Here is a 16102-nt window from a genome sequence, read left to right as displayed (position 1 = left end):
AAAAAATTAGAAGTATCTTTAATAGATATTTGCATATAGCATAGCTAAAATTGTATTATTTAGAAGTGAAAAACCTCCTGCATGCTGTGCAGGAACAGTTCAAGAGTTCACAGACTGGGACTGCTTCCTATCATACACAAATAATTATTAAATCAGTTCAGACAGTAATTACAGAGGAGGTGTTCCAAATGCTTAGCTGCACATAATGAAATCAATCCATGTAGCTTCTGAAAACATCAGCACTTGCCTCTCCACTTTATCAGATTTTACTCTGAAATTCCAGAACTTCCAGACAATTCAGAATTGCCTACAGGCCTAACTTCTGCAAGGTTTTTGAGAGCCTGTTTTCAGTTCCTCACAGAAGACTATAAACAGGAAGAAGAGGTAGGAGAAACAGGGTAAATGTGACCACGGAGAAGCATCAGTCAGCCAGCAAATGTTTAGTGGGGAAGTGGTCGGCAGTGAGCTGAGAGCTTTAGGTCTTGGTGTTGCTTTTTTACACCAAACACTGATATATGGAGGGGAAAAAAAAAAGGCAACTTTAACAGAGGCCCTGAGGATAAAAATAGAGCTGGTCTTATTGTCAGTCATCTTAAGACACCAAGGATTTAAAGAAGGGCAGCTTTAGAAGCAAACATACACAGCAATCACATAAAAGTTTTAAGTTTAATCATGTGAGATAAAGGTCAAGGTATTGCTGCAAGCAGCTCAAACAAATGTTTACCCAGGAAGCTTAGCCCAAGGGTGTCACTACTACAAGAGTTTAGATTGAAAAAAAAAGGAAAAAAAGAACTAGAACAGTATCATAGCTTGCCCTGTGCTGCTGTGTTGACAGGCAGTGCTGCTAAGCAGGCACTGTCTGCAGCACTGAAACAGGGAAAAGCAGGTGGGAGGAACACCAGCGTGTCTGTACAGCTCCAGAGGTTTATTCACAAACCCACTTGAGGTCTGTGGCACGGCTGGGCCTGCAGGAATCTGAGCCTCTGGATAGCCTGAGAACACGCCCCATCCAACCATGAGGAGTGCTACCGAGCAGGAGCCTTACAGACACCACCCCTTCCACTCCCCCGGGAGAAGCTATTCCTCCGCAAACACAGACAGCTCTGTGGCAAGGACAGAAAGGCAAGATAAAGAACTAGTGGACCAGAGGAAAATCTTGTAACTGCACCCCCTAGACCACCCTGGAGGCCTCGTGTACCTTTAGATGCAGAGATGTTTGCTGGGTTAGCAGCGTGGCAGGTCATGCAGATGTGCAGGGAGCAGCGGAAGCCCTTGTTCTGCATGACTGTGGGTGGATATTTCTGTATGCAGGCTTCGTGGTAATACTTCCCACAGAGGGGCAGCAAGCACCGCTTCACATCCTCCCCACAGCTCTTGCACACGAAGCAGGTATGGACCCCTGGAGAAAGAGCAACACAGCAGTCACCTAGGAGGGCGAAATGAGGAGCTGATGCTTCCACCAGGCTGCGTAATAGCACAGCACAACTTCCCAACCTGCTGCACCTATCCCAGAGCACAGGTCCCTGCAGCAGGCTGGTTTTGGCTGCAGCTGCAATAAAACTCCAGATTGAAAACAATATCATTATAGCTGGCACTTCCAGCCAGGATAAATATAAGATGATAAAAATCAACAACCCTACTTTGACATTCCCCCCTTTCCAGCCTGCACCAGACTCATTCTCCCTACCAGTCCTCTCTCCCTAGTTCCAGGCAAGAATTTCCCCTTCTCTTTCCCACCAGATCCTGGACATGCACTTCTTTGCACCCCACATGTCTGAACCAACAGTAAGACCATTATTAATGGCTTCAAATGGAAACAGAGTAGGTTTAGATTACATGTCAGGAAGAAATTATTCCCTGTGAGGATGGTGAGGCACTGGCACAGGTTGTCCAGAGATGCTGTGGCTGCCCCATCCCTGGAAGTGTTCCAGGCCAGGTAGAAAGAGGTTTGGAGCAACCTGGGCTAGTGGAAGGTGTCCCTGCCCATGGCAGGGGGTGGGATGCGATGAGCTTTAAGGTCCTTCCAACCCAAATCATTCTGTGATTATAATTACTAAGTCATTATCAGACACCAAACAAATAACTCAAGGACTGAGAGGTAGTTAGTGGCCCTGCTGCAGGCACAGCACTCCAGCCAAGGAAGCCTGCAGCAAGCACCCTGTCCTGCACACACAGAAGCTGCCATACCTGTGGAACACTCATTGCAGATGAATTTGCCCTTTGGCATCTCAGAGAGCCCAAGGCACTGCAGGTGGAAAGCACCACAGCACTGTGCCTCACACAGTAACAACTCCCCTGGCTTCTCACAGATCTGTGGGGAAAGAAACACAGTCAGCTCCAGACAACCTCCTTCCCAGACAGCAACAATCCATGTACTGGCCACAACTGTCAGCAGAGAACCTTGCAGAAAAGTGCTGCATTTTCCTTTTGTCAGTTAATTCAGGTGGTTTGTAAATGACCACTGCTGTTTGTCATCCAATCCCCGATATCAGGTATTGGTTAAAATGAATCCTACACATTGGTCACATCTCCCTAACACCTGTGAACTTCAGTAAGAGGAAAAGCTCAATCCAGAGCACAAAAAGTTGGTTAATTCTACAGTAAGCACTTGAGGCTACCTGGGCTTACCTGAGACATCCAGAACTTATACAAAGACATTTTACAGGGGCAAAGCTTCAAAGAGGTTTCCTGAACACTACCTGACACACGTTCTCCTTGAGAGCAGCTCCTCCTCCACGCTCCCCCTGCATCTTTTTGGATGAAGGCACTCCATGGTCGTTCTCTGACCCCTCTTCAGTACCCTCTTTGGGGCTTGCAGCAGTGCCATGAACTGATGTCTCCCCCTGTAAAAAGAAATCCAGAATCAGGGCTGTTAGTAGTTCCTGTGCTGACTTGCAAACTACAAATTGAGCACATAACAGGTTTGGCTGTTGGTTTGTGTGTTACTCACCCTGGAGAGGAACATCCCCCATACAGTTCCATCAAAAAACTTACAAGAAAGGAAAGAGCTCTTAGTTTACTAGATGGATAAAAAATACACACTCAACACAATTATCTTCCTATGCATAACCCCTCTCTGAGCAAGGGGTTTGTTCATTCATGCCCTGAATGGAAACACAACAGGTAGGCTGAACAGTCTGAATCATCCCAATGTCTACTTGCACTGGAAACACAAATGAAAAACCTCAAACAATCTTTATAGCAGCTGTCACTCACTAAATGAGCTAAACTTTTACACCACACTTATCTCACCTTGTCCTAACCTGGGTAAAATACAGCCATGAAGATACTCAAAGCCTGTCTCAGTATGAATGAGCCTGCAAAGAGCAAAGTGAACAGCACAGCAAGACACTTACACCCCATCCTGCCTGAGGTGTGGAGCCTCCCATAGCATCTGTCCTGTATGAATATCACAGCACTGCCCATAACATCAACTGGTGAAAGTGCATCCTGTGCATGGGCTTCAAATGATTATGGCCCAACTGCACCTTCATGGGCCAAGTCAGGGATCCTGCCATAAGGCTTCCCACAGTGTCTGATGTGTCCATGGGACTTGTCCAGTGTTAAGAGGGAAGGAGAGCAGCAGGTATCCTAGAGACACTTGCTTCTACCACAAGATACTGCTGTCCTGGAGCTGCAAATGGCAGCACTGCCATGGATTTTTGTCAGGTCAGGCAACTCAGAGCTAGGAAATGCCATCCTGCTGGCTTCCAGCCCCAGCTGCCACTCCAAAGTAGGTACAACTCAGGGGCCATTAATGCTGCACCAAAGTGATGCCTTTAGCAAAGTGCTTTGAGCAAGAACATTTGTAAAGACTCTGCTACTTTTTAATATCCCAACTCACTGCAGTTAGCTGAGTGAGCTCAGTGTACAGCTGGCAGGTCCTCCATGGGTCACCAAGCCATACCTAGGGTACACCCAGACAGAAACTGTACACCTGAAAGACCTTGTGAAGAATTCAAACTGCTGGCAGAGAGAGCAGCCACCACTCCCATCCCTCCAGTCCTGCTTTGTGCAGGGTGTCCAGCTAACAATCACGAGAGGGAGCTTCGCACCAGTTTCTGCATAGAAAAGTCTGAGTTGTGGTGCTACTAAAGCTTGTAAGCTGAACTGAATGCCTTTAGAACACATTATTAGTCCAGGCAGAACAAGGACAAAAAGATCTTCCAAAGTTTAAAGTTGGAAAAACCTGGAGCTGGTATTCTGCTCAGATAACAATGCTTCTTTTGCCTGGTATTGTTGTTTTTCTTCTCTATTAACTGAATGTGGCACTATGCTTTTATTTGGGGACATTTGAAAGCCACGTGAGTTCTGTGGAGCAATGATGCATAGGTGCACTGAGAGTATATTAAAGCACACTGTACAAAGATGAATGGTACAGATTGCCTTTACTGAACACATAAAAATAAAAAAGAGAAAAAAATAAAGCCAAAAAAAAAAAAAAAAAAAAAGCAGCAACGTCCCAGCTACAAACTACTGCCAGCCCAACATACCTTATGGAGTTCAGCCTTACAGACTATCATCACAGTCTCACTGGAAGGCTGACAGCAATGCAGCATGTCAAATAGTGATAAGGAGCTGATATAAGCTGATGCCACCCTACTACACAGCCCTGGCAAAGGGAAGGGAGGGGTCTCTACAGCACTGGTAAAAAGACCATCTAAGAACACAAGTGCCACCTTTGCCTCTACACACATCTTCTCAAGCTAAGTGCTATGATACCTCTGCTCCTGCAGCTGTATTTCTGCTAGGGAATTATGTAGCCTGCTGCAAGGCAGCCCTCTGTCTCAAACACTCCTGGAACGCTCCAGAAGCAGCACTGGTGACCAGTGCTCCGAGCACAGCTTACACCTCAGGTCCTCCTATTCCCACATAGGTGCTGCCTCTCCTGCTCCGCTCAGAAGTGACCTCAGGGTTTCAGGGGTCACTGTAAGAAGAACAAGAGCAGAGTTAATCAGCTACTGGTATGGGCAAACAATGTCAGCCATAGCTTCTGCTCACACTGGGGCCCCAGAGTTACAGACACACTGAGCTCAGCCCCTCTCATGGTCACTGAGGTCCCTGTCAGGAGGAGCAGGTGCTGGTAAATGAGCACCCACCCATCCTGTGGTCAGTGGCACCTGCTTCCTGCTATAGCTAAGGCTTCAAGGCAGCATTTTGGAAGCAATGGGACATCCTCAGATTGGCTACAGGAAGAGATATGAGTGATTTAGAACTGGTTTGTCTTTCCATCCTCCTGGTTGCTATCTCAGAAAAGTGACAGGACTCCTCGGTATGAACCTTGATGGCCACGTTTCATGTGTTAATGAAACCGGAGACTAAAAATGCATTGAAGAGTCACAGAACAGAACATTAACCAGTAGCTCCCTCTCTGATCTGACAGCATTTGCTAGCAGCAATATTACCTTAACAACTGGGCTCACACTGCCCACTGTGGCACAGCACACCCCAGCCCTCTCAGCCTAAACCCATCCGAATCAGTTCCACAAGCTGCCAGACAATCTGCATGTTCCATGTGTCAGGATCTCAGCCTTATGCTAACACTGCTCCCAGAACCACATAGGAAAGGGATGTCAGGCCTAGGCAGGATGGGTGAGGCCCATCCTTGGTGAACAGGGAGAAGGGGATCACCACTCAAGGTCATCACTCAAAGACCTGTCACTGTTCCCCTCCTTCCTCTGCCCAGCATGAGCACTGTAACACTACAACACGACATGCCTCCTGCAGAGAGAAGGGCTCATCCTGGGTCATCTTCCAGAGCTATCCCTGCTGCTGTGTCTGGCACATCCCCAAAGCATGGCCTGTTCTTTGGCACAGCCTGACCTTGGCTCACAACCTTGACAACCATTTCAACAGCATTTTCCACCCCCTTCTATCTGTCTTTTGCTGCCCTGATGTTGTAAATTTGCACTCCTGGCTCCACAGACAGGCAAGGACAGAGAAAGCTGCTTGGCTCAGTCCAGGTCAACAAGCTCTCCTCTGCCCTCTTTTCCTTGGAATGCAGCTGGATCCAAGGCTTCACTGTGATGTAACATCAGACCATCTATTTCTTCTAGCACCACTCAGCTCAAAGAGGAATCCTTTGCCCAGCATGTGCAAAGGCACTGAGGGACCAGCATGGTCCAAATTCCACTTTGAAGCACAATTGCATCTTCACAGCACAACAATACTCACCAGTACCCATGCACACACCTAAGCCAAGGGATGAACACTCACCACAGCAGCTCAAGAGACACAATCACACAGAAAGATGCTGGCAAAGGTGCAAAGCATTGACTTTTTTTTGGCATGGCTTACACCATACCTGACTTCAGGTACTCAACACAGATGTCTTAAGTTTGGAGGCAGTTAAGACTGGCCTTTCTCTGCAGTGAGTGACGGGTGCAGGAATCAGAGCCATGGCCTAGATCTTTGCTGCCCTGAAACTGCCCCTCTTTTCACAGGGAATTTGCTGCCTTAGAGCTGCGTCCGTCTCTTAGTGGGGACTTAACAGCAGACAGTGTTAACTGCTCCCCTCCTCCCTCCCCCAGCATTGGCAAAGGTATTTGACAGGCTCCTTTGAAACATGATTCCAGCTGAGCACACTCACAAAGAGCACTTAACACCAGCACTGGAAGGCTTGCATGGCCACCGGGTATTGCCCCAGTTTATCAACCCCATCAGAAATATCCTTTCCAAAAAGCAGTAGGGTGGCTGGAACTGTTCAAAGTGGTGTGAGGTTCATGCTCTTCTAGAAGCTGTGTAACAACAACAAATATAACAATATATATCTATAACTGGCTCCTGAAATACATACTGACTATCCTGCCTGCTGCTGAAACTGGGCCACTGGAAGTGAGAGGCAATGGTGAGAGGCCCAGACGTGTCCTGGCTCTCCCAGAAAAGTCTTGCTTCCCCTACACTTGGTGATACCTGGCTATAAGGTACATAAGGCAAAATGTGCTTGTCAGAGATACTTGTATGCCAAACCTGCTGGGATTCAGAAGGGAGTTACTCCAATTATCCCTTTCTGCTAGATAACAGAATGCAACCAGAGGCTCTGGAGAATAGTCACAGTCCCCTCCCAGCCCCTCCACTGTGGTTCTTAGCTCACCCTGGTGTGCAGGTGCAAGCAGAATAGGCTGAAGTTCAGTCCTGTGCTTGTGCTTCATACTGGTGCATGAAAGGGCAAGATTCCCATCACCACCAGAGAAGACCTCTTAGAGCAGTTTGACTTTGAGGTGCAAAGGAAGATGGCCAGGTAAAACCTGGTTCTATCAGTTCAGAACAGCCTCTCTCCTGGAGAATTAGCTGAGTAGCAGCTAGTACTTTAAAAACTGAGCCCAAGTTAAGCAATCAACACAAAATAACTACTAATTCAAGGTGGTATCTTCAGACTGACCCCACTGTATCAGTGGAAAAAACTCCCAACTGACAGGCCAACCAGCCACAGGTGACCTGGCCCAGGCTCTGCCAAGTGCCTTGGGAAGTAGCAGATGGGTTATAGGGATGACAGCATGTAAGAAAAGCCAACAGTACCTCAGAGTGTGGGGTCTCCCCCAGCCCCTCCTCATTTTTCTCCTTCTTGCAATGGCCTGCAACAGAGGGATGTCGCTGCCTCTTTCGCTTCCGCTGTTTCTCCAGGAGCTTTTCAGAAGCTGGGATGCAACAGAAAGAACACTCAAGGAAAATGCAGAAATAATTTCCTTACTACACATGACACCAACCAGTCCTACACCCTGAGAGCTTCAGGTTGGCTCCTACTGTCTTTGAGGGCTTAAGGGCTGGGGCAATGCCAGTCTCCAGGTACTACATTAGAGATCAGGTTAATACTGGTTTAAGCTCCTTTTGCTGGGCTGCTGAACAGCATCACTGTACTGAGACACAGAAAATAGGAAATGGTACCAACACAAAGCTTATATTGCTAATCACATACATGTTCATTACTACCTCCTCCTGCACTGCAACAGAAACTTTCTCCTATCAACACCAATATGATGCCAAGGCAGGCAGGGAGGGAGCATAGCAACTGCACAGCTGTCCATAGGACAGGGTAGCCACCACCACGAAGCCTGGATGCAGCACGTAATTGGGCTAAAGACAGCCTAGTGCTACGGGATCTATTCCCTTCAAGCACAGACTAAGTGAACACCTTCATTTTCCAGAGGGAAATCAAAAGCATAACTAGACTCTGGGTGAATAGTCTCAGTACCTTTCTCATCTGCCACTGCCTCAGTTGAGGCAGCACCCAGGACACATACACAGCGCCACAGGCTGATCCAGATTTCACCAACAGTCTGTCCCATCATCCTGCCTTCACTTACCTTCTCCCAAGTTCTGGAAGTGGGCTGAAGAGTAGTGCTCAGAGCTGTCACTCTCTGAAGGGCCAGTACTCTGCAAACACACAGGAGAGTCAAGTCACCAGATGCAAAACAGAGGTGCACACTCCTCTGCCACTCAGCTTTTACAAATGACTGCAACATGCAACTTACAGGTTCAGGTCATGAATTCAGTAGTCATTAGAGATCTTACAATTAAACCTTTTTTTTATGTGTGTGTGATAGATCTCACATGTAAAAGTCAGTCTCTGGGCAGGGAGCAATGCTGAGTCTGCTGTGTCTTGTGCTCACCAGCACTGTCCATGGTTTCCTGAGCTCTCCTAAAAAGGCTGCTAAAACCTGTAAGCTGCTGGGCAGAGGGACTCTCTTCTGGCTTTAGACTTCTGTGGAGATTAAGACTGAAGTACAGTGGCCTCTGCATTACTGCAACTGTGACAATGGTATTAAGACTGTGCCACACAGAGGAAGAAAAAGAAAAGAAGGAAGTGTTATTACTCAACCTTGGGAACAGTGGCAACAAGTCTTGTGCAGGTACACTACCTCAAATAAAGACAAGTTGCTTTTTTTCCAAACCATGACACTGAATATTGAGTATTTAGTGGAGAAGAGCAACGTTTTCTTTTAATATCTGCACCAAGCACTGTGTCCTACATATGATTCAACTCAAGCCTCCATCCTGCTACAAGCTCTGCACTTACACACATTCACCAGCTCACTCGGGAAAGAAACACTGCTCAAAGGAAATCTGATGGAAAAGGACAAAGCTTAGGTTCAAGCTCAAGCTACACTGCAACATGACAGAAAATCTCTGCACAGAACATTTCTGCTCACACCTTCCCAGTCAGCATCCAGATGCCTCCTTTTCCATATAAACCAACAAAGAAAGGATATTTTACAGCAAAACTACCCAATCCTCATTACAAGTGGGGAGAAGAACAATAGATTTCTTCCTTGTAACAGCATAACCAGCACCTTTGGGAAGGTTGGGCCTTTGCTCCTTGGCCACAGCCAATATAACCCCATAGCCCATTGCACTTAATCTGGTCCAGCAGGATCTGCTGTCTAGGCTCGTTTTCTATCTATTTTTCAAAAGAGCTGCAAAGTACCTTCTTTTGGGGAGTCCACTCATCCTTCTTTGGCATAAAGGCAGTGTCCAAATCATTGGATTCCAAGAGCTTTTTAGTGGGCTTCCTTTGACGTTTGCTTTCGAAGTTTCCTGCAATGAAACTCTTCACATCAGATAAACAGGTGTTTTCTTCTCCTCAATCAGACTAAGACCATTAAGTATCAGCCAACAGTTCAAGACAATCTGCTTCCCCCTGTGTTTGGGATCATAAGTTCCTTGGGCAGAGATGCCAATTACCTGTTTCTGTGCAACTTCAACAAAAACTGACCTCCCAGTGACCATAACCTCTGTCTGCTTGGTGTAATTTTTTTGACCACACGCCTTTTAGGACAGACACAGTGTTACCTCTCTAAGTTAGTACAGCCAGAACATCATGGCTTTAACCCTGGACATGTCTTTAGATGCTACCAGAGAATGAACACACTGCAAAGCAGACCCTGAGACTGACTGTGGAAAGAGGAAAGGCTCATCTGACCACACTCATTCTTTCTACACTGTGCCTTACTGGAAGCTTAAAGCTCTGACTTGCTGCTCACTCAAGTCTCCAACAATTTCCACAGATGTTTAGAACTTCTAAGGAAAAAATTTTTTTCCAGAGGGATTTTTGTGCTACAACTCCCTGAGCTGACTAGGAAAGCAAAAGGGTGTGCCCCACGAGCAATGCAGATTAGGCTTTGTGTATCACCCTCAGCACAGCAATGTTCATCCAAGAACAGTGGAATTCCCTTAGCTTGAAGGTCTCTTGCTGCTGTTAAAACAGGAGCAAAAGACCTTCAAGCTAAAGGAATTCTACTGTTTGGAAGCACAGATGGCAAGGACTCAAAGGAGTTGTGGCTTTCTTCATTTAGACAAAAGTGCATTCTGTGCCAGGACCTAAGGAGAACCACCACACATGACAGAAAGCCAAGAGTGGCAGCTCACTGGGTACCCCCCTGCACCCTCTCTCCCTTCTCAGCACCAGTAACAGTCAGTGAATGAAGCCAAGCAAGAACAAACTACCAGACGGAAAACCACTGACCCAAGCATCACTTTCCACTGAACTTGTGACACTTTCACTTATGAGAGGAGAATCACACCACCTTCCACTTACCTGATTTCAGGAATCCCTCTTCTGCATCTAGAGAGGCAGAAACTTCAGAAGCATCTGAGGAAGACAGCACCAGCTCTCGAAAATCTGAAGGTCCTTCTAGAACTTGACCAGTGGAGTGGGATTCTAGTTCTGAGAAGGAACACTCTGCTTCAAGGACGGGAGGGGACTCTTTGGTTAAAGATGGAGGTGAAACCAAAGGACTTGGCCCCTGCTGGGTATCTCTGTCAGGACTGATTTGTGCAGGAACACCTCCTTCTAATTCAGACCTTGCCATAGAATTCACCTGGTGTGGTGAAACATGTTGGTGAAAACATTCATCCTGCATGGCACTGCACACAGCAACCACACTCAGCCACCAAGAACACATCAAACACACACACACAGACCAGCACCCCAGAGCAATAACCACTAAGTTGGCCTTCACCCACCTTTTGCAATTGCTCCTGGCCCTTCTTTGATTTTTTCTTGGGTGCAAACAAGTGATCATATTCCTCTGCATATTCCAGAAGCCGTTTGCTTGGCTTTCTAAGGCGCTTCCTCTCTGAATGTGCTAAGAAAAAGGAAAGCAGCTTCAAGACTGTGTTTCTGAGATGATCACAAGACAAAACTCTCCTCATGATTTGTGGATAATAGTTGTTTTTGCCTTCTCTCCCAGAGGCTCCATGGGGGAAGAGCCAAGACTTCTCTCTCTTTGATACAGCCTTATAATTTTTGAGCTTCCTATTTTCCACAATCCTGACATGGCAGGTGGGATTTTTAAGGACCTAAGGGACTTCAAGCAGTTCAGGTAAGAAATCCAAGAACATTAGACTGAGCAGCTCCTGAAATTTCACCCAACATCTCCCTAGACAAACTACATCCAACCTTCTTGCAGTACTTACATCAAAACCAAACACCATTAGCAACTCAGACTCACCACGCTACTTTTGCTGTTAACCTCAAGTTCTTTGGTTTTAGTGCAGGGGCACAGGTAAACAGTTTTCCCGTAACAAAATTCAGCCACTACTTTCACACCTAAGCTTAACTCCTTCCCTTCTCCTCTTCTCTGGCATTTCTTTTATATACTATAAATTCCCCATCTGCTACTGTAAGCCCATTTATTGCTTTATTTATTGCAGTATGAGGTGAGGGAGCCAGTGACTGTGAGCTCTTCAGAGCTCACATCTTTCTTTGCACATTGCAACACCATCACAAGGTAACAGGTGTCTCCTCATCACAAATCTATACCTATGCCACACAACCCCAACACATGGCAAGCTCCAAAAATAGAGCCCTGATACTCTACAGCATCTCTGCTCAGCAAGCTGCAAAAGCAAGATATGCACAATTACGGGTTTTTTTGCCTGCAATACCTCTTGATTTTTCTCTGGTTTTAGCTTTCAAAAATCATTAAGTAATATTGTCCAAAGATTTCTCCTAGCCATGAAAATATCTGCAGTCTCCTGGAAGTTTAGGAACAAGAGATGAATATTCTCTTTGCTACATTTCACGTGTAGGAGGTGTTTTTTGATTCTCTAAAACGGAAGCATTTTATAACAAAGCATTCCAGTGCAATGCTTCAGAACAGGGATGTTGGACAAGGCTGCTACACTTTGTTGTGGCTTTGTGGTTAAACAAGCATGAAAATGTCAAACTTGGCCAAAAGAGTGAAAGAAACAACTTTCTCAAACAGTTATTTTCAGCCTCTGTTAACACTCTGCACAGGTGTCTGGGTGAAACTCATTTCAGCACATTACCAGCTTTAGGGTGAGTATCCTCTCCACAAAACTACTTAGAGCCCCAAAGCCACGCAGCACAGCACACAGCACTGTGCCAGCAGGGTTGGCTTAACTGCTTTTTTTGTTCCCAAGGGAATCCCATACTAGAATCCCAAATGCAGTCTGACTGGCCATGGCAAATCACATACTTGATGCAAATATTATCTAATCAAATTGTTTCACATCAGCAAATTCCACCAGTCTTCACTTCTGCCTTATTTGCTCCAAATCACATCACAATGTTTGTAGCAGAAATACACCAAACGTTGCCATTTAACTATGATGAAGACTTCATGTAGTTTAAGCTTCGTGAAAATTGCACAGTTGTGACTGTGACCTGTTGTAATCTCTTATACTGACACTGCCTGCTGCAGACCAGGATTGCTCACATCTTCTCAAGCACTGGCAAACGGAACAAACTCCTTCTCTTCTGTAAGCTGCAGTCAGTCCAGCATCACTCTCTCTACTTTCTATGTATCTGGCCTTGCCTGACAGAAAAGAAGACTGGTTTCCACAAATGGGCTTTTCACAGCATGAGAGGCTTACTCAGCACCACCAGCCCTGGGGATGTTGCAGCAGCCCATGAAGCAGCTCCAGAGCCTCCCCAGGGCACATCTGTACACAGAAGGTTGGGTATGCCTCAGGGCTCACGTGCTATTTAGGACAGGGGAATTAGATTACATTGCAGCTGCTGATCTGGCACTTTTGCAAGCAACCCCAGGCGTGACTGCTGGTGCATCCCTGTGTGCAGCACCAGGACAGTGTACACTTCTCTCCACCATAGACACTTCGCCCAAGAGCCTTCCTCTGCCACTACCCTCCTAACTTTACTGCCTCTCAGCAGCTCCTCTCCAGCTCTCTCTGCAGAATTGCAACTTCATCTCACACAGCAACACTGACAGGGATGTTTCAACCCCAAAACTACCACAAAGCCACAAGAACCTGCCTATATCTTGCTCCCTCAGCAGCTGCAATGCTCCTGAAACAGAGCCCTGACAGCCCAGAACAACTATTCTCTTGCCTGCTCTGTGGGGACTTCAGTCCCCCAAAAAACACACACACAGAGAAGCCAGTGAATGGTTAAGCTGGTCATGATTTAAACCCAGAACTTTTACCCCATGGGCTTGTTTCTCTGTGCCTGCTGTGACTTGCCTTGGGCAGGTCCCACAACCACTGAGCCAGGAGCAGCCTTAGCCACACTGAAACAGAGGTGCAGGAAGCCTCCAGCAACCACTAAGAGCAAAGTACACACCTCAAAACATGCATTGAGGGAACACATATGTGACAAAATGCACATGGGCTGAAAATTCTGACAAGTTATATTAATTTATGACACTGCAAATTGATTAGACCAATTTAGTTTGGTGAAATCTATGCAAAACTTTCACTTTGTTCTTTTTGTTAAGGTTTGCTTCTCCAGGTTGCTTGCAGAAGCCCAAGGATGGTATGTGTTCAATGTGGTTCTATTGGCCCCATTCCTTCCACACACACCCTTTTATTTCTTCTCTTGACTTTAATCAAACATCCCCACCTCTGTGGGAGGGGCAGGGCTGTCTGACCTTGTGGTCCTCTGAAGCCTCCTCCTTCCTAGGTCATTTCCCTTCCAATGCTGCTGCTTTACTCCTCTCTGCCATCTTCCAGACCCACCTCCAGCCCAGCCACCCTGGCAGCTTCTCTCTCTTCTGTTCTCCATCCATCAGGCAGCCACACCAGAGCTGTAAATTAGGAAACCTGTGGGACTCCCCAGTTTGTTATTCATAGCTAATAAAATTCCACACTAAAACACGCCAAAAAAAAAAAACCACCAAAAACCCCCAACACATCATCTTGCTGCTGAAATGCTCCAGAACAAACCAAAGACAGACTGTGTCAAACAGCACTACAAAAAATAAAATCAGAGCAGCCATTGAGGCTCGGTTTTCCACAACTTTCTAGCACTGATCCAGCTAACACCAAGCACGTGGTTCTAAGGGACACATTATGAAGGTGCAAGCTTAAAAATAAATCCCAAACTCAGAAGGATGTTTGTTTTACCTTGCACTGTGGAGGAACTAATGATTTGTAATGCAGTTAAAACTTTCTGACCAAAAACCTGAGCACAAGCCCATGATTGCCCTCTGCCTTCTTTGTTCTCCTTGCTGACAGAGAACTCAAACCAAGGCACCACCTTTTCTTCAGCTCAGACATAGACATCTCCACATTGTCAGACAGCCCCAAGTTCCATAACTTATGCTTTACATGAAAAAGTATAAAATGCATACAATGACACACTATGGTGCACGTCCAGCTCCCTTACCTTGTGCAGAGAATTCAGACTGGGGAGCAAAGTTGCCAAGCTCTGTTTCTGAGTCCATCACACTGGTGTTTGGCTTACTACATATATTCAAACGTTTCTCAACTAAGTCTAAACGATTCTCCAAGTCCTGAACTGCCAGGTCTCCCTCAAGCACCTTTGAATGAGGGGAATGCCTACGTCCCAAGCACTCATTTCCCTTCAGTGAAAAGCCACGAGAATTCAGGCCAAAGGCACTCTCCAAGTTTCCTTGTTCCCTAGATCTACTGATGTGCTTATTAGATCTAGCACTGCTTTGGTTAAAACGCTGCCATCGCTTTTTGGGTGCTACGTGATTTACATCATTAGACTCATCACCAAGAGAGCTCTCACTATTTGCCTCTGAATCCAAGTCTGGACTCTCCCCATTTTCAGCAGAAGTGCAGCTCTCAATATTTCTACCAGCTTCAGGTCTCCTTCCAATACGCTCTAAATTGTCATCAGATAAACAGGCAGAGTCTTCATCAGTTGAATGCTCTGTTAAATCAACAGACTCTTTCCTCTCAGTATCTTCTGCCTCATTCCCTAGAGGACTGGTAACCGAACCGTGCACGCGGAATGCATGTTCTCCTGAATCTCGGGATAACCGACTTAGCAACTTACTTGGCCCTCCTGGTTTTAAGTCCTTTCTGTTTGAAACTGTTTTATCTCCAAGCTTTGATGACTGCTTAGATTTGGAACAGTTGCGTTTGGACAAGCAATTTGTGCCATTTGTCCCAGAAACAGCAGCACTCGCAGGCTCCCTTTTACCAGAACCAATCCCCGGCAACTTGGTTGGAGGATTGCGTGAAAATGAGGATTTGCTTATAGCAGAGTTTGGATTTACTGTTTCCTGGACACAATCTCCATTTTTTTCTATTTTATATGGGGGACCTACAATAGACAAAGACTTCAGACCACTCGTAGAGTTGCTTCCAGAACCATCAGTTGTGCTGGTATTTCGAAATGGGACTATATTTTGACTAGTCATCAGTTGTTGCTCTTTTGTTTTACTGTCGTGCATATCCTTCAACATCATTAACAAGGTGCTGAATTTGTAATCTGGTTCAATAGGCAAACGACCATGACCCGAGGCAGAAGAGAACAGTAAAGGTACTGTGGCCTTTGGAGCAGCAGAGTCACTGGTGTCATCGTTCATGGAGCGGTAAGACAGTTCCTTCAGCTCCGACAGGACGTGCTTCACCACAGCTGTTTCGATTTCAGCAGAATCCCTGGGTTTCTCGTGCATGTTGTTTAACAGTTTCTGACCATCAACTTTGCCACTTCTCTGAAGAGAATCTCTCTGAAGGCCAGAGAACCCTTTGGTATCCGAAGGGCAGCAATTCACGCCGCCCTCCTCTTCTGCAAGTGAAGGCTCCAACCCAGCAACTTGCTCTTTATGTTTGCATTTTATACTCCTGATTCGGGATAATTTCATGCTTTTCGGTTTTAGGATTGCTTGATTTGAAACAGCAGGCCAGGAGCTGTCCTTGGAAACAC

At 46.2% G+C, this 16102-nt stretch overlaps 1 protein-coding gene across 1 annotated transcript in view; it reads right to left on the bottom strand.

Annotated features, from left to right (window-relative positions):
* Nucleotides 1–1198: 1198 nt before the first annotated feature.
* Nucleotides 1199–16102, bottom strand: part of LOC103799562 (histone-lysine N-methyltransferase, H3 lysine-36 and H4 lysine-20 specific-like) — a gene marked incomplete at both ends in the record, with an annotated part of 21682 nt that continues 6778 nt past the window's right edge. The window contains 9 exon segments of the mRNA XM_009071895.1: nt 1199–1399; nt 2188–2311; nt 2700–2843; nt 7519–7637; nt 8304–8373; nt 9425–9534; nt 10535–10817; nt 10963–11084; nt 15227–16102. The exon segment at nt 15227–16102 is cut by the window's right edge and continues 20 nt beyond it. Coding sequence (XP_009070143.1) covers nt 1199–1399; nt 2188–2311; nt 2700–2843; nt 7519–7637; nt 8304–8373; nt 9425–9534; nt 10535–10817; nt 10963–11084; nt 15227–16102 — 2049 coding nt within the window.

This window comes from Acanthisitta chloris, unplaced genomic scaffold (assembly GCF_000695815.1).
Source record: "Acanthisitta chloris isolate BGI_N310 unplaced genomic scaffold, ASM69581v1 scaffold26803, whole genome shotgun sequence".
In the NCBI taxonomy this organism is placed as follows: domain Eukaryota; kingdom Metazoa; phylum Chordata; class Aves; order Passeriformes; family Acanthisittidae; genus Acanthisitta; species Acanthisitta chloris.
The sequence above is the reverse complement of the archived record's forward strand: the minus strand, read 5'-3'. Positions and strand labels throughout refer to the sequence as shown.